At 44.1% G+C, this 18,214-nt stretch overlaps 1 protein-coding gene across 1 annotated transcript in view; it reads right to left on the bottom strand.

Moving 5' to 3' along the window:
• maoa (monoamine oxidase a) overlaps positions 1 to 18,214 on the bottom strand; it is a 170,711-nt gene that overhangs the window by 88,940 nt on the left and 63,557 nt on the right. Inside the window, exon 2 of the mRNA XM_043700856.2 lies at positions 1,163 to 1,257. Coding sequence (XP_043556791.1) covers positions 1,163 to 1,257 — 95 coding nt within the window. The remainder of the gene's footprint in view (positions 1 to 1,162; positions 1,258 to 18,214) is intronic.

The raw sequence follows: 18,214 nt of genomic DNA, 5'->3' as shown, positions 1-18,214 counted from the left end.
AAGTGGACAACTGCATGGCAGGTGCAGCATAATATGGAAAAAAAAAAGTGTGAAGCTACCCACTGCAGGAACAGCAGAATAGCAGGGTAGTATTTAAATGGTGATATCTAACCAATTCTCAATCCATGCAAGGACATTACGCATTCATCTCTTAATTCTTCAGCTGAAAAATAAAACACAGAATCCAATGCTACCTACTAGTAGGTACGATTTGGTGGACTTCAGGACAGGCAGCAGAGAAAAGTTGCCGAGCAGAGGTTGCTAGCTAAGTTCGGTACCCATAGGAAGGGACTCAACCGGGTCCTTGGGTTCATGTCACACTACAGGTGAACACCATTGACTGACACACACACAGTGGGGTGAATTTGTACTTGCATGGTTACATTGTACTTTGCTCAAAAACTGCATGAATTTATGTAAAACTCCATTATCTCACTTTTTAGATTAGAATCAATCTAAACATCATGGGATAGACAGAGAACACAGGGAGCTAACACCTTCAACATATTGTCTAGCTATCACCATTGTTAACAGCTAACCCGAGAATGCAACTTTTTTTAAAAGAGTTTTGTGATTTACACATGAAAGAAGTGAAACTATCACTGTATTCTAACAGATGAAAGGCTTAACAGACAATTCATTTTTCAATGTATAATTTCAGTTACATCACACTGTAAATTTTTGCTATAAATTCTCTGTTAGGATTGAACCATCCACTACCACCTGAAGGAGCGTCGCTCCGAAAGCTAGTGTGCTTGCAATTAAACCTGTTGGACTATAACCTGGTGTCGTGTGATTTTTAACTTTATACTAGTAGGTAAATGTTTATGAACAGAATTCATGTCCAGACTGTCAGTGAGGGAGTTTTATTTCAGTCAGTCAGTCAGTCAATCACACTCCATAAAACCTCACACCACACTGATTACAGGTCCCTATATATTCATAAACTACTTAATCACCCATTAACCCTTCCCTTACTATATCCAGAATCCATTCCCTCACTCCATTAGGCCTCAGGTATCCCTTCAGAACAGATTAGATGTTAACAACCAGCCAAAGATTCTTGTCACTTTTCTGCTCACAGATGTGTTTTTGATCTGCTAGGAGGTGACAACGACATCCAAGGACACAGACTTTGTTTTTGGCAATGATTCATACTTACTCTGATTGTAAAGGTCCTGCCTCCAACCCGGTCACGGGCCTCCAGGACCACCACCTTCTGTCCAGATTCTGTTAACAGCTTGGCCGCTGAAAGACCTAAAGGATAAGAAAGGTAAAAATTGAAACCTAATTTGAGCAGGGTAAAGAAGAACAATAGTTAATAAAATTTGTAATGGTATGTGCAGGATTCCTCACTTTATCCTTATTCCTGGCACTGTTAAGCCTCATAGAAATAAAGTGTAACTAATGAGGAGTTCCCTGAAGGTTCTTTTACAGCAAAATTATTAATTAGCCCTTTCTCATTGCATAATAGGAGATTTAAAATAGCCTCGACTTAGCTTGTTTCTTAATGAAGTGGGATTTGAGTTCAAATCCAGTTCATTCTTACAACAATGACAAAGGAGAATCCAAAGGGATTCTGCAAAAAATTAAGGACAGAAGAGTCCCAAGGGAGAGAGTACAGCCCCTTACAGATCAGCAAGGCCACATGTGTGGAGCTGCAGGAGATGCTAAATTAGAATTTTGCATCAGTGTTTACTTGGAAAAGGATATGGAAGATAGAGATCATGGAGAAATAAATTGTGACCTCTTGAAACATGTCCATATTATAGAGATGGTGGTGCTGGATGTTTTAAAATGCATAAAGATGGATAAATCCCCAGGATCTGATCAGGTGTACCCTAGAACTCGGTGGGAAGCTAGAGAAGTGATTGCTGGGCCTCTTGCGGAGATATTTGTATCATCGATAGTCACAGGTGAGGTGCCGGAAGATTGAAGGTTGGCAAACGTGGTGCCACTGTTTAAGAAGGGTGGTAAGGACAAGCCAGGGAACTATAGACCAGTGAGCCTGACGTCGGTGGTAGGCAAGTTGTTGGAGGGAATCCCAAGGGATAGGATGTACATGTATTTGGAAAGGCAAGGACTGATTAGGGATAGTCAACATGGCATTGTGCGTGGGAAATCATGTCTCCCTCACTTAAAATTTTTTTGAAGTGACAACCCTCATTGATGAGAGCAGAACAGTGCATGTGATCCATATAGATTTCAATAAGGTATTCAACAAGGTTCCCCAAGGGAGACTGGTTAGCAAGATTAGATCACATGGAATACAGGAAGAACTAGCCATTTGGATACAGGACTGGCTCGCAGAGAGAAAACAGAGGGTGGTGGTGGTGAAGGGTTACTTTTCAGACTGGAGTTGAAACTTTATTGCTGGAACAGCACAGCAGGTCAGGCAGCATCCAGGGAACAGGAGATTCGACGTTTCGGGCACAGGCCCTTCTTCAGGAATGAGCAGAGAGTGTTCAGCAGGAGAAGATAAAAGGTAGGGAGGAGGGACTTGGAGGAGGGGCGTTGGAAATGTGATAGGTGGAAAGAGGTCAAGGTGAGGGTGATAGGTCGGAGTAGGATGGAGGCGGAGAGGTCAACAAAAAGACTGCAGGTCAGGAAGGCGGTGCCGGGCTGGAGGGATTCGGCTGAGACAAGGTGGGGGGAGGGGGGATGAAGAAACTGGTGAAGTCCAAGTTCATCCCCTGCGGTTGGAGGGTTCCCAGTCGGAAGATAAGACGCTCCTCCTCCGACCGTCGCGTTGTTGTGGTTTGGTGGTGGATGAGTCCAATGACCTGCATATCCTCGGTGGAGTGGGAGGGGGAGTTGAAATGCTGTGCTACAGGGTGGTTGGGTTGGCTCGTCCGGGTGGCCCAGAGATGCTCTCTGAATCGCTCCGCAAGTAGGCGGCCTGTCTCCCCAATATAGAGGAGGCCACACCGGCTGCAGCGGATGCAGTAGATGATGTGGGTGGAGGTGCAGGTGAATCTGTGGCGGATATGGAAGTTTCCTTTGGGGCCTTGGAGAGAAGTGAGGGGGGAGGTGTGGGCGCAAGTGTTGCACCTCCTGCGGTTGCAAGGGAAGGTGCCGGGAGTGGAGGTTGGGTCGGTGGGGGGTGTGGATCTGACAAGGGAGTCGCGGAGGGAGTGGTCTCTACGGAAAGCTGATAGGGGAGGGGAGGGAAATATATCCTTGGTGCTGGGGTCTGTTTGGAGGTGGCGGAAGTGACGGCGGATGATGCGCTGTACATGGAGATTGGTGGGGTGGTAGGTGAGGACCAGTGGGGTTCTGTCCTGGTGGCGGTTGGAGGGGCGGGGCTCAAGGGCGGAGGAGCGGGAAGTGGAGGAGATGCGGTGGAGGGCACCGTCGACCACGTCGGGGGGGAAATTGCGGTCCTTGAAGAAGGAGGCCATCTGTGTTGTACGTATTTTGAACTGGTCCTCCAGGGAGCAGATGCGGCGGAGACGAAGGAATTGGGAGAATGGGATGGCGTTTTTACAGGGGGCAGGATGGGAGGAGGTGTAGTCCAGGTAGCTGTGGGAGTCGGTTGGTTTGTAGTAGATGTCAGTGTTGATTCGGTCGCCTGAGATAGAAACAGAAAGGTCTAGGAAGGGGAGGGAGGAGTCCGAGACTGTCCAGGTGAATTTGAGGTCGGGGTGGAAGGTGTTAGTGTAGTGGATGAACTGTTCAACCTCCTCGTGGGAGCACGAGGTAGCGCCGATACAGTCATCAATGTAGCGAAGGAAAAGATGGGGGGTGGGGCCAGTGTAGTTGCGGAAGATGGATTGTTCCACATACCCTACGAAGAGGCAGGCATAGCTGGGGCCCATGCGGGTGCCCATGGCTACTCCTTTTGTTTGGAGAAAGTGGAGGATTGGAAAGAAAAGTTGTTCAGGGTGAGGATCAGTTTGGTCAGTCGAAGGAGGGTGTCGGTGGAAGGGTACTGGGTGGTACGGCGGGAAAGGAAGAAGCGGAGTGCTTGGAGTCCTTCGTGATGGGGGATGGAGGTGTACAGGGACTGGATGTCCATGGTGAAGATGAGGCGTTGGGGACCGGGGAAGCGGAAATCCTGGAGGAGGTGGAGGGCGTGGGTGGTGTCACGAACGTATCTGCTCCCAGGAGGACCAGTTCAAAATACGTACAACACAGATGGCCTCCTTCTTCAAGGACCGCAATTTCCCCCCCGACGTGGTCGACGGTGCCCTCCACCGCATCTCCTCCACTTCCCGCTCCTCCGCCCTTGAGCCCCGCCCCTCCAACCGCCACCAGGACAGAACCCCACTGGTCCTCACCTACCACCCCACCAATCTCCATGTACAGCGCATCATCCGCCGTCACTTCCGCCACCTCCAAACAGATCCCAGCACCAAGGATATATTTCCCTCCCCTCCCCTATCAGCTTTCCGTAGAGACCACTCCCTCCGCGACTCCCTTGTCAGATCCACACCCCCCACCGACCCAACCTCCACTCCCGGCACCTTCCCTTGCAACCGCAGGAGATGCAACACTTGCGCCCACACCTCCCCCCTCACTTCTCTCCAAGGCCCCAAAGGAAACTTCCATATCCGCCACAGATTCACCTGCACCTCCACCCACATCATCTACTGCATCCGCTGCAGCCGGTGTGGCCTCCTCTATATTGGGGAGACAGGCCGCCTACTTGCGGAGCGATTCAGAGAGCATCTCTGGGCCACCCGGACGAGCCAACCCAACCACCCTGTAGCACAGCATTTCAACTCCCCCTCCCACTCCACCGAGGATATGCAGGTCATTGGACTCATCCACCGCCAAACCACAACAACGCGACGGTCAGAGGAGGAGCGTCTTATCTTCCGACTGGGAACCCTCCAACCGCAGGGGATGAACTTGGACTTCACCAGTTTCTTCATCCCCCCTCCCCCCACCTTGTCTCAGCCGAATCCCTCCAGTCCGGCACCGCCTTCCTGACCTGCAGTCTTTTTGTTGACCTCTCCGCCTCCATCCTACTCCGACCTATCACCCTCACCTTGACCTCTTTCCACCTATCACATTTCCAACGCCCCTCCTCCAAGTCCCTCCTCCCTACCTTTTATCTTCTCCTGCTGAACACTCTCTGCTCATTCCTGAAGAAGGGCCTGTGCCCGAAACGTCGAATCTCCTGTTCCCTGGATGCTGCCTGACCTGCTGTGCTGTTCCAGCAATAAAGTTTCAACTTTGATCTCCAGCATCTGCAGACCTCACTTTCTCCTTTCAGACTGGAGGCCCGTGACCAGAGTGTGCCATAAGGTTCGATGCTGGGCCCACTGATTTGCGTCATTTATATAACAGGTATGGTTAGTAAGTTTGCAGATGACAGAAAATTGGAGGTGTAGTGGACAGTGAAGGAGGTTCCCTCAGTACAATAGGAGCTTGATCTGATGGGCCAATGGGCTGAGGAGTGGCAGAAGCAGTTTAATTTAGATAAATGTGAAGTGCTGCATTTTGGAAAGGCAAATGAGAGTAGGTCTTATACGTTTAATGGTAACGTCCTGGGGAGTGATGCTGAACAAAGAGACCTTACTGTGCAGGTTCATAGCTCCTTGAAAGTGGAGTCACAGTTTGACAATATAGTTATGGTGTTTGGTATATTTGCCTTTATTGGTCAGAGTATTGAGTATAGGAGTTGGAGGTCATATTTCAGCTGTACAGGATATTGGTTAGGCACTTTTGGAATACTGCATTCAGTTCTGGTCTCCCTGCTATAGGAAGGGTGTTGGGAAACTTGGTAAGGATGTTGCCAGGGTTGGAGGATTTGAGTTACAGGGAGAGGTTGAATAGGCTGGGGCTGTTTTCCCTGGAGCAAAGGCAGAGACCTTATGGAGCTTTATAAAACCAGGAGGGATATGGATAGGGTGAATAGCCAAGGTCTTTTCCCTGATGTAGGGGGAGGGGGTAGGGGGTCCAAAGCTAGAGGGCATAGGTTTGAGGTGAGAGGGGAAAGATTTAAAAGGGACCTAAGGGGCAGTTTTTTCATGCCAAGGGTGAGGAGTGTATGGAATGAGTGACCAGAGGAAGTGGTGGAGGCTGTTAAAATTACAACAACATTTAAAAGGCATCTGGATGGGTGCAGGAATAGGAAGGGTTTAGAGGGATATAGGCCAAGTGGTACTAGATTAATGTGGGATATCTGGTCAGCATGGACGAGTTGGACTGAAGGATGTGTTTCCATGCTATACAGCTCTTTGACTCTATGACTTACTATATCCATCCCCTTTAAGATAGGACAGCAGCCCAAGAAACAAAAATGACCACTGAGCCCAAGAAATAAGTAATTATTCACAGGGTGACTAAGGCTCTGCTTAATGATATGCATTATATGGAAAAGGAGAGGGCAGAACAGAGGAGGGTGTTATAAGAAGAGAATTCAACAGCATTGGACCAAGTTGGCTGAAGGCAGTGTCAATAAAGCTGTACCAAAGGAGGGAGCAGCGTAACTAGAGGTTTGAGTGGAAATCAAACCGGAGAAGGATACTGTGGAAGGGTGAGGAAACAGTCAGGAAAGAATTTAAGCAGAAAGGTGAGATATGTGAAATTTGATGTGTTTTAAGCAGCGGGGGATTAAGTTAGCTCAAAGATAATGGAGTAGGAGCAAAATATGATGGATGCTGGAAATCGGATGAGAGGATATAGACCTGAAATGTTAAACACTCTTTCTCTCTCAGCAGAAGCTTCTAGATCTGCTCAGTTTTTTCCAACATTTTCGGTTTTTAAATATTAGTGAGTAGGATTTGGTTCATGGTGCCTGGTTTCAAGAAGATAAAATTCATCCGGTGTGGAGGATGGAAGAGATCAAAGAGAAAAATGGAATAATAACCAAGGCTGGCAGTGACAGCACCTTGGATGAAGATTTCAGGAGCACAAGACCCTTATCGAGGTGGAAACAGGCAATGTAATGAAGATGGAAGGCAGCAACCTTTGGCGGTTCTAGATCAAGAAGGATGCTGAGCTTGCAAACAGTCTGGTAAGAATGGGTCAAAGCAAGGACAGTCCCACTGAACTGGAAAGTGGAAGTGTGCATTTGGAAGACAATGCTGTGGTCAAATGTCTGTAAAAAAGGCTAAGGAAGAGGAAGACAAAAAAGGTATTGCAACACAATTCACAGTCACCAAGTATGCTATTTGTGACTTTGAAGAGGGGCCTTTTAGCTTAGTGGACTAGTGGATGTGTAACAGCAGATTAGACAGCTGAATGACATGAAGAATGATATTATTCAAAGAAACTGTGAGGTCTCTTTGACCACACAAAAACTAAAAGAACTGCAGATGCTGCAAATCAGAAACAAAACAAATTACTGGAAAAGCTCAGCAAGTCTGGCACCATCTGTGAAGAGAAATCAGAGTTAACATTTCAGGTCTGGTGATCCTTCCTCAGAATTCAGTTGCTGCCAGACCGGTTGAGCTTTTCCAGCAATTTCTGTTTTTGCCTCTTTGTATATGTTGGTGTGTGGGGAGTGGGGGGGTGCGGGTGGTGACAGTGCTGGAATAAGGGAAGGGGCTCAAGGAACTAGTTGACAGAGGAGAAACAATTTCACGGAATACATTTGATTGATAGGATAATGCTGAAGTAGTATTTGGTTTTTGCACAGGATGGAGAGGTAAAACTTGTTATATGGCTAAAGCAGTTGCATGCCAGTTAAGCTTACACAAGGAGCTGCTGGACTTGAAAACGTGAATATCTGTAACAACTGAAACAGGAGAAGAAACAATTGATGAGAATAGGATATAAAATGACGAAAGCAAGGCACTAGTTAAGCAGACCAACAGCTTTAAAACAGCATGTTAAAGGAAGACCAAAAGCAAAGCAGTTGTAAGGGTAAAAGTGCATTTGTAAGTGACTTGTGGAATCATCTATTTCACAGACCTCAAATATAAGGAAATGTGATTACTTAGAGGCAACTGTGCAAGTGGGGGATAGAAGGAAGTGGTTAAAGATAGTCATGTCAGTATTGAAAACCATTGAATTACAGGTGCCTTGATTAAAGAGGCTATGAAAATAGTAAACCGAGTGGATATGGAGGTAGAGAGATGTAAGGAGTACAGGGGAGTGAGAGATAATAAGGGAAAAACTGAAGACTGAGTTTTTAAAAAGTTCTTTATTAGGATGTGGGTTAAGCTGGTATTTGTTGCCTAACTCTAACTGCCTTTAAGATGATAATGGTCACCACCTCCTTGAATCACTGCAATCCACTGGGTGCAAGTACACATAAGGGAGGGAGTTCCAGGCTGTGATCCAGCAACAGTGAAGGAATCTATTTTTAATTCACTTATGGTACGTGGGCCTCACTGGTTGGGTCCGAATGTAGTACCTGTCCCTAGTGGCCTTGAGATAATGGTGATGAACTGCCTTCTTGAACCACTGCAGTCCATATGCTGTGAGGAGACACATAATGCTGTTAGTGAGTGAGTTCCAAGATTTTGAGCTGACATTGAAGATTTGGCGATATATTTCCAAGTCAGGAAGGTGACAGGCTTGGAGGGGAGTCTGCAGGCGACGGTGTTTCCGAGCATCTGCTGCCCTTGTGCATTTGATGGAATTGGTTGGGGATTTGGAAATTGCTCTAAGGAGGTTTGGTGAATTTCTGCAGTGCATCTTTTGGATAGTACAAACTTCTACTGTGCATCAATGGTGGAGGGAGTGAATGTTTGTATATTTGAGGCCAATCAAGTGGGCTGCTTTGTCTTGGATATCATCAGGCACCTTCTGCAACCAACCGGTACAATATTTGATCACACTCCTCACTTGTGCCTTCTAGATTGTGATTAAGCTTTGAGGAGTCAGGAGGTGAGGGTAATTATAATTCCAAGACTGGGTAACTGAATGTTGTGCAAGCAGTTTGGAGTTGTGTTTGTGACCCTGGAGAGGTTACCTCATCAATAAAGCACCATAATTTTGGAAATTAAGTATTGTACATGCAGCACACCTTCGGATGACCTAAATGAGCATGTCTAATCCAGATTTGTATATCTCAACTTAAAATCAAAGAATATTTCATACAGTTGTGTGCTACTCTCTAACATGGATTATTTAAAAACAAACTAAGAGGTTATTTATTTCCATCACAAACTGGATTTGGAACATTCAACCAACAATTTCCACTCTCCAGTTGTTTGTAACCGCCTGGGGTAAATTACTGCAGTACCAAGTGAATTGTATGATCACTAGTACTTTATGATCAATGTCACAATTCAAGTAACTACAGTTAACTTGCAAGGATTGATTAAAAAAAAAGTCTTGTCGTTCTCGTAACAAAAACAAAAATAGGATACATCCTCCAGTACCTAGTGCATTTGCTGCTTTCATGTAAATTGTAACTGTTGCAGCAAAGGATTGGTTATTTCCAAATAAGAAATTGCAATGAACTTTCAATTTTTACCATATTACTCTCGGATAGCAAGACCTGATTAAAAGATAATGACTAAAAAAGTTTAGAAATGCTGAATTATCCCTAAGTAGTTTTGCTATAATTAATAAATATTGATATCTCCCTTCCCAAAATTTAATCTCGTTACAGCTTTGTTTATTTGTCTCAGAAAAACTGCAGGGATATGGGGAAACTGCAGGGCAGCTAAACTAGTTAAATTGACCTTTGAAAGAGCTAGTATAGATTTGACAGGTCAATTGGCCTATATCTGAGATATACAGTTCTCTTTGATCACAACTGCTTTTCCCAAACATTATGTAATGCAAGGATATTTCAGTTGAGTTTCAAACTTAGTTTGGACTAAGCATTTTTTTTTTTTAGACAGCTTCCATTTAATGTTAGTAACTTTGTACTGTTGTAGCTTCTTCCTGATTTTCATGGCTTGCCTCTTGTTCCTCTGCACAATCAGAACATACGTGGGCAGGCAGTGTGCACATGAGAGTCAAACTGCTGTATGAAGTGTCATCGATCACACTGTTGGAGCTTATAAACAATGCCTTGCTGTCTGCAACACTGGAGGAACCCTGCAGTACTCAGTGGAGTGCATCTTATGGTTTTGTTTTGGACTGTAACATGCTGCCCAACTTTGTCATTATCACAGTCCCTTGCCCACAGATACGTGGGGAACAACTGAGGGGGAGGGCAGAAGGAAGCAGCAAAAACACATCCTCTTTCCTGCCATTCTCAACTTCACTTTCCACAGGTTTTCTAAACACAACTAAATATGTTTTCGAATGGTACCTTTTAGCATTCACATCTTGTCCTGTTCCAAATGTGCTATTCTAGAAATCTGTCAGAGCAGCCTTGCAGCTGCCATGGTCATACAGAAACTAGCTCAAGAACATTTGAAGCCTTTTAAAAGTGATCAGTCATTACATCACTGTTTCAGGTCCAAAGACAAGTTATTGGACTCTAAACAGTAACTGTTTCTCTCTCCACAGTTGCTGCTAGACCTACTGAGTTTCTCCAGCATCCTATTTTCATCTTAGAATTGGATCCAGCTGCCAATTTTTCACCTCCATGGAGTCTACTATTTTTCATGATCATTCAGCACAGATGATATTATATTACTATCATAAACCTGCAATAATGTATATAAAAATATTTCACATGCTTCGATTGTATATAAATTCTCTTTTCATTATATAATTAGAATAAGCCATTCATTCTCAATTGCTTATTTAATCTACAGCATGGTATTTGTGAACCACATAAGCATCCTCCTACCCTTCTGTGGGAAGAAAGAAATGTAGTTTTCTGCAGGCGATATAGCTATGTAATTGTTGTAAGTGCTAGTGGAGTGTAATTTCTGTAGATGGGGGGGGGGGGGGAGAAGGGGTGAGACATTATACAAACAGTCATGGAATTCTTGTAGCATGTAGTATACTTAAGGCTAAGACTTTAATGAATATAGGGGGTCTTTTAAAGAAGTAGTGTTAAAACTATTTTCTTTAAGCTAGGAAATAACTATGAAGTGTTGTAGCTGACCACAAAAGGGCTTATGCCCGAAACGTTGATTCTCCTGTTCCTTGGATGCTGCCTGACCTGCTGCGCTTTTCCAGCAACACATTTTCAGCACAAAAGTAGTAGTAAGGGCATTTTCACAATAAAACTTATAGTAACAGAACAAGGAATACAGACATCCAAGGACAGCCTGGTACATAGATAAGGAAAGAGAAAAACAAGTGAAGTAATTATCTTAAAGTTAGTCACAAGTAAAGGCCAAATAAGAGAATGAGATGAAATAAATGATTATGATAGCCTAAGAATAGGGAAAGGGATGTGAGCCTGCAACACGCAAACTGTATAAAAATGATTGCATAACTGATATCTTTGCACTTTTTGCCAGGCTAGCGGGGTGTCCAGACTTGCAAGTTCGTAATAAATTGTCCTTGTTTCCATGGCTTTGTCTCCGGCTGACTTATAAGTGAGTTTTGTTTCTAACACTTCTTCATATAATCACCATAGCGTTTCCACAATGTCAAATGCTCATCTAGCTACTCCTTATATTCATCAATACTATTCACTCCAATACTCCTTAGGATTGCATGATTTGGACTCTAAACGCTCACTGGATAAAGAACATTTTTCAGATTTTCCTTTTGGATCTGTTAGACTCTTATATTCAATACCTCTAGTTTTGGACAAATTCATACATTAGGTAAAATTCCAGTTGCTTAGAGAGGGCAGTTGCACAGCGTTGGAAAGATTTGCACTTCTCAAAACCTCAAATTTTCCAAAATGTTTTCCAACAAAGCAGCAAATGAAGTTCTTAAAGTTTGACATGTAATCACTGTTATATCAAAAATGGTGCAACCAATTTGTGTATAACAAGCTCCACAAACAGCAATGAAATAATTACCAGATAATCAGACTTTTCTTTACTGTTTGAAAAATAAGTGAGTGTGCTAGGACCAGGGGGAGCTCCTGTGCTGTTCCAAGGAATTTTTTTATGTGCACTGGAGAGCCTAGTTGGGCCTTTGGTGTAACATTTCATCCTAAACAACGTTCTTGATCATGCAGCACTCTCCCTACAGCAGCAGAGTGTCAGCTTGGATAATGGGCTTAGGACTCTGGAGTACATTTTGATTCAGAAATCATGTGAGTTTGTAAGCTTTATTTTAAGCGATTTAACACTTCATTCAAAAAAAATTACTAAAATTATGGCAGCTGACATTCTTGACTGATTAATCCGCAGAATGTCTAGATCAAAGGTTCAATTATGCATTACTGAGAAAAGGTGATGACTCTCCTGGTCACAGGGTACAACTCAAAACCTTTGACACTTAGAACTCAAGATAATGAAGTTAATGTCCCTGTTTGTCAAAAGACTTTCCAAGCGACAGCCACCTAATAAAATCTACAAAGTCAGGTTATTAATATTTGTACATTGACTTTTCAAAGTTAGTAATACCGCCCATCTTCATGTTTGGTTATTCAGATAAGATTTAAAACCTGGTTTTAAGAAGTACACATTTTATAATTCAGATGAAATCATCATGCAAGAGTCAAATAACAATGATTCAAGATACACAATCACCATGAGCTAGAAATTGCTGTAAATAAGCAATCCAAGGAAAAAGAAAACTTGAAAGCTAAGTTCAAGCCTCATGACTATAGTTTGTGTGGGTCCTCAAAAGGTTTTACAGGCAACAGTACAGCATCAAATACAGAACCCTTTCCACTCACTGTGGAGGTGCTAGTTTCCAAGCCTCCAGCTTTGTTCAAGATTCTTCCAAAATAGATTCTTCATCTCCTCAGTGGTGATGCTTGCAATCTGCGAGAAAGGTATTTCATGGAGCAAAACTGTATGACCTTTTAAGACTTTCTAAGAGTACAATCGAAAAGGCAGATGCCTAACCCACTGGTGGCACCTGACTACCTAATCCCACAGAGATACCCAGTTAAGAGACCACATGTAGGAGCACAGCTAATCTGGACAACGGGAGATACAACAGTATTGTCCTGCCAGCAACTCCACTGGGAGAGGAGGAGGGAGCCATTACAGTTGGGGCAAGGATAACAGACGTCTCAAGATGGCAGCAATCTCAGAAAACTCATGAAAGTATTGAAGCAAGTTATGGCCACAGCTGCCAGGATACTGTTTTGAAGGGGTTTCCATCCACAGGATAGCCTCTGCTCACACTATCAAATATTTAGTGAGGTCCACAAAAGATGGCAGACCAACCCTTGTTTTTCTCAGAAGACCTTTCTAATATTCCTGGGGTGGGGATGTCCAGAACTGGACGTTTAGGGTGAGAGGGGAAAGATATAAAAGAGACCCAAGGGGCACCTTTTTCAAGCAGATGGTGGTGCGTGTATGGAATGAGTTGCCACAGGAAGTGGTGGAGGCTGGTACAATTGCAACATTTAAAAGGCATTTGGATGGATATATGAATAGGAAGGGTTTGGAGGGATATGGGCTGGGTGCTGGCAGGTGGGACTAGATTGGGTTGGGATATCTGGTCAGCATGGACGGGTTGGACCGAAGGGTCTGTTTCCATGCTGTATATCTGTATGATTCTATGACTCTATTCAAGTGCATGGGAGAATATTTAAGATATTTGAGAGAATATCTTAAAGAAAAAAGGAACCATTTAGTTGAATGCGGTTTTCACCAATTATTTATCACTTGACTGCAGACTGAAAAAAATATCATGTCAAACTACAGCAAATAACAAGGCTTTAGTATTTGCTGGATATTACAACATTTATTAGATCAGGTTAGATCCAGGCAGGCAATAAACCTTGGTACCTACAGTTGTTTCCATGGTTCCCAATTACTGTGCAACAGGCTGCAGATTGGTAAAAATGGAGGCTTGCTTTGGCTATTAGCAATCACAGAATAAGCTATTCTTTTCAGAATCAACAACTTTGTTTAAAATTTCTAAAATATAAAAATGACAAATTTACAATCAAAGCCATGACAGTTTCCAAATTCAGTGTTATCATTTTGCTTTATCATTGACACCTTTTGCCTCAAGTGCAAAGATTGAAAAGCATTTTCAACAATCCAAGAAGCTAGTGCCTGAGGGAAGAGGGGAGATGAACTTATAAATTGTCTTTCTTTCAGAGCTACCAAGATTGCTTCCTTCCCGGAATATAAAATAGGTCCTGAGAACCAACTGAAAATTGAGCAATCAGCACCTTTCCCAGATTCTTACATATTTTTCACAAAGTTGGAAGCAAAGTGCCAATTTTTCTCAGACCCAGGATTGTTTGATTTGAACAAGGGTGAAAAGGCAGTGCAGAGCCATTTCATTAGAGCTCCCCCTACAGTATACAGGGCCCAGGACAGTGGTGGGAGGGTTACATCAATAATGGGCTCACAAACTGTGATCCAGAGCTCTGGACACTTGCTGGCTGGAGAGGTCATGGTGGGATTAGGATCTGCGATTTCAGTACCTGCCCCTGAAAAGACACACAAATCAAATAAAGGAGCATGTCTTACCTCAATCCACTGGAAATCTGTTCAGTGCATGTCCAGCCAACCTGCTATTATGAAGCATCCAAGTTATAATGCAGTCACTAAAGCAATTTGCAAGTGACAAAAATGAGCAGCCAGTGTACCACATAAAATTGGTCTCTAGGCTTCACCTTAGATTTTTTTTTCTAATTAACATGCTCAGAGCGGACTCGGCAAGATGGCGGCGATTCTGTAGAACTGCTGTGGACAGGACAGCTCTGCCTAACAGCCAAGGCATACTAGTGTTTTTTGTCATCCCTGGCCAACTTATGTGGCGGAATTATTAGCTTAAAACCTGACAGAACACATTTGTTAATATTTGGGAGTGGGAAGGATGCCAAAGGGAAAAGGAATGAGCAAACAGCAGCAGGGAGGACACTCCCCTACAGCATCAGGCATACCAGAGACTGCAGCAACAGCAGCCCCTCCTGAACCCCCCGGGGACCTGACAGACTCACAGGAATTGGCTGCGGCGATGGAGAGAGACTTATCTTGAAGGTTGGGGCTGCAATTGAGGAGATCCGTGGGGAGATTTGTGCCCAGATCCAACCTATCACATCTATGCTGCAGAAGCACGAGCAGGAGATCCAGGGCCTCGGGGAGAGGCTGGATGAGGTGGAGGGTCAAACTAAGGCCTCGGAAGCTGCAATGGAGTCTTCATCCAGTCAGATCCAGATGCTGAAGTAAGAGGCACGGACCTTGCAAAACCGTATTGACGGCCTCGAAAATCGACCACTTGACTTGGCTGATAAGACTAAAAGCTTTGTGGACACTTTAAAATAGACGGATTGGCCTGAAGAATACGGTTAATGTCTCTCCATGTTTTCTCTTCCTTTCTCCCTAATAATTTTCTTTTTCGAAGGGGGGGGGGGGGGGGGGGGGAGAGAAAGACCTTGGAATAAAAGTTTTTCCTTTTTTTTTAAAATAACTGGATTTTCTGATGGGAATTTTTGTGAATGTTCTTTGTTGTTCCCCCTTTGTGTTTGTTCTGTTTCTCTTTTAGTCACAACTAGGGGTGTCATGAAGCCAGGGATGGGTGGAGTGCTCATCCTGACTGTCTTTTTTCTGTTGATTTAAGGATCATCTCCTTGGTTTTATTTTCTGGCCTAAGGCTGGGGCACAGTCGGGTTTGAAGAAGGAGCTGTGAAGGAGGGGATGGGTACAGTGAGTGCCCCCTATGGGCACAGGGAAAGAGTCTTCCATTCAAAGTTTTATAGTTGGCTTTCTTTGTAGTTTTTTGGCAGTAATAGTTGTTTTATAGTTATGATAGAATTCTATGTACAAAAACTACTCTTAGACTTATTTACTTATGCTCTGTGCTTTGTAAGCAGGGTTCTCCCTCCCAGCATTCAAGGGTCTCTGAAAGGGGATATGGTTAAGTGTTTTATTAAATGGTACACCTGTAACATTAAGGGAAGTCATTCACCTGTTAAAAGGAGAAAAAAAAAGAGCTTTCTCGCCTTGATATCGCTCTGTTGCAGGAAACCAATCTTGAAGATGGGGAACACCTGAAATTACCACGGGGGGTTATGACCGGGTATTCTTTTCATCCTTTACTATTAAAAGTAGGGGAGCGGCGGTACTTATCCAGAAAAATCTGCCGCTCACATTATTAGAGCAGGTGAAAGAGGAGCAGGGACAGTTTGTGATACTTAAAGCCCTAATACATGGGGAGGAATATGGCATTTTAAACGTCTACTGTCCTCCAGCCATTCCCTCAATCTTTTCAATAGTGATTTCTCTAAGTTGATCTCTCTCCCCATGTTTTCTCTTCCTTTCTCGAAGTTGAGTGTTTTTGGAACATGGCACATTATTATTAGGGGGGGTGGGGCGGATTTTAATTGTCTTTTGGATCCGACACTGGACAGGATGCCTTGTGGGCCCCCAACTATTTCTTTGCAGGCCAAGCAGGTGGTTGACGTATTTAAGGAGTTGGAGCTGTTGGATATTTGGAGATGTCTTCACCCTACCGGTAGGGACTTGACCTTTTTTACAAACCCACATAAATGTGACATGAGGATTGATCTCTTTCTGGCTCCCTCGGCCCTTCTGGATTTAATTATGGGTTGCAAAATTGGGAATATAGCTATCTCTGATCACACGGCAGTATATTCAGAAATTCCTGAAGAAGGGCTTATGCCCGAAACGTCGATTCTCCTGTTCCCTGGATGCTGCCTGACCTGCTGCATTTTTCCAGCAACACATTTTCAATTCAGAAGTTAAGGCCAAGAATCTGGCTGTCATTTCTGAAACCTTTGATGTATGGTAAGGTGGTTAGGGTTTCTGGCTGTGTTAGGTCTGCTTGTTGTGGTTTGTTCCTGAGGAATCTGCGCACTGTGTTTTTTGAGTATCCGTTTTCTTGAACACGTTGTATAGGTGGTTCTTCTGTTTTCCGAAGTTCGTCTGTGCTGCGGTGTGGGGTGGCTCGTTGGAATAATGTTCTGATACAGCTTTGTTTGTGTGTGTTGGGATGGTTGCTGGTGTAGTTAAGTATTTGGTCAGTGTTTGTCGGTTTTCTGAATACGCAGGTTTGTAGTTCTCCGTTGTCCATTCTTTCGACTGTAACATCCAGGAATGCGAGTTTGTTGTCAGTTTCTTCCTCCTTGGTGAACTTTATGCCTAGGAGGGTGTTGTTGATGATGTTAAATGTCTCTAGCTTGTTTCGTTTTTTGTGATGACAAAGGTGTTATCTATGTAGCGGACCCAGAATTTTGGTTTGATGGTTAGTAGGGCTGTTTGTTCGAGTCAGAAATGACAGCCAGACAGGATTCCCTCGGAATCCTAGTAGCACACAAACCCACCAACACAAAATCTAACAAACTTAAAAGACCCAGTACAACCCATGGACAAAACCAACGTCATCTACAAAATTCCATGCAAGGACTGCCACAAACACTACGAAGGACAAACAGGAAGAAAATTAGCCACCAGGATACACGAACACCAGCTAGCCACAAAAAGACATGACCCTCTCTCCCTCATAGCCCTACACATGGATGAAAAAAACCACCATTTCAACTGGGACAACACATCTATCCTGGGACAGGCTAAGCAAAGACATGCCAGGGAATTCCTAGAGGCCTGGCACTCCAACCACAACGCCATAAACAAACACATCGATCTAGATACCATCTATCAACCTCTCAAAACGAACAGGAATGACATCACCACAAACCCCAGGAACCCCATCCAGGAGAAAGATAAATAGAAAGCAGGAGACAACAGCTTCGCTTCACTTGGAGGTCACCACTGATGATGTTACCTAGCCAGGTAATGAAACATCTGGATATCAAACCTACAGCTCAGCGAGCAAACCTACACCCTAAACCTCAACCTGAGCTACAAACCTTCACTAACCTTGCAAAGAAAGAACTTGCTTTTGCTAGACAAAGGCTGTTCGAATATGGGGATAGGCCAGGGAAGTATTTAGCGTACCGGACTAGGAAAAAGCGTGCTCCCCAATCCATTACTGCAATCGGAGACAGTGCCAGGGTCCTTACATACGATGCTAAAAAGATTAATGAAGCTTTTCGGAGCTTTTACTCTGAATTGTATCGGTCTGAAGGTTGCTAAGACAGGAGGGCTAAAATGGAGACTTTAAGAACCTGGACCTCCCAGGGGTAACCTTGGAACAGGCCTCTCTCCTTAGAGTGTTCAGGAAATACAGGAGGCAGCTAGGCAACTTCAGAGTGGGAAAGCGCCTGGCCCTGATGGTCTTCCGGGTGAGGTTTATAGGGATTCTGTCAGGGCCGATGTTGGAGATGTACAATCACTATATGCATGAATGCCTACCACCATCTTTGAGAGAAGCTAATATTTCC

Source organism: Chiloscyllium plagiosum, unplaced genomic scaffold (assembly GCF_037043375.1).
Source record: "Chiloscyllium plagiosum isolate Xiang-an unplaced genomic scaffold, Cpla_swu_hap1 HiC_scaffold_12, whole genome shotgun sequence".
Lineage (NCBI taxonomy): Eukaryota > Metazoa > Chordata > Chondrichthyes > Orectolobiformes > Hemiscylliidae > Chiloscyllium > Chiloscyllium plagiosum.
Note: the sequence above shows the minus strand (reverse complement) of the source record. Positions and strands in the feature narration are given on the sequence as shown.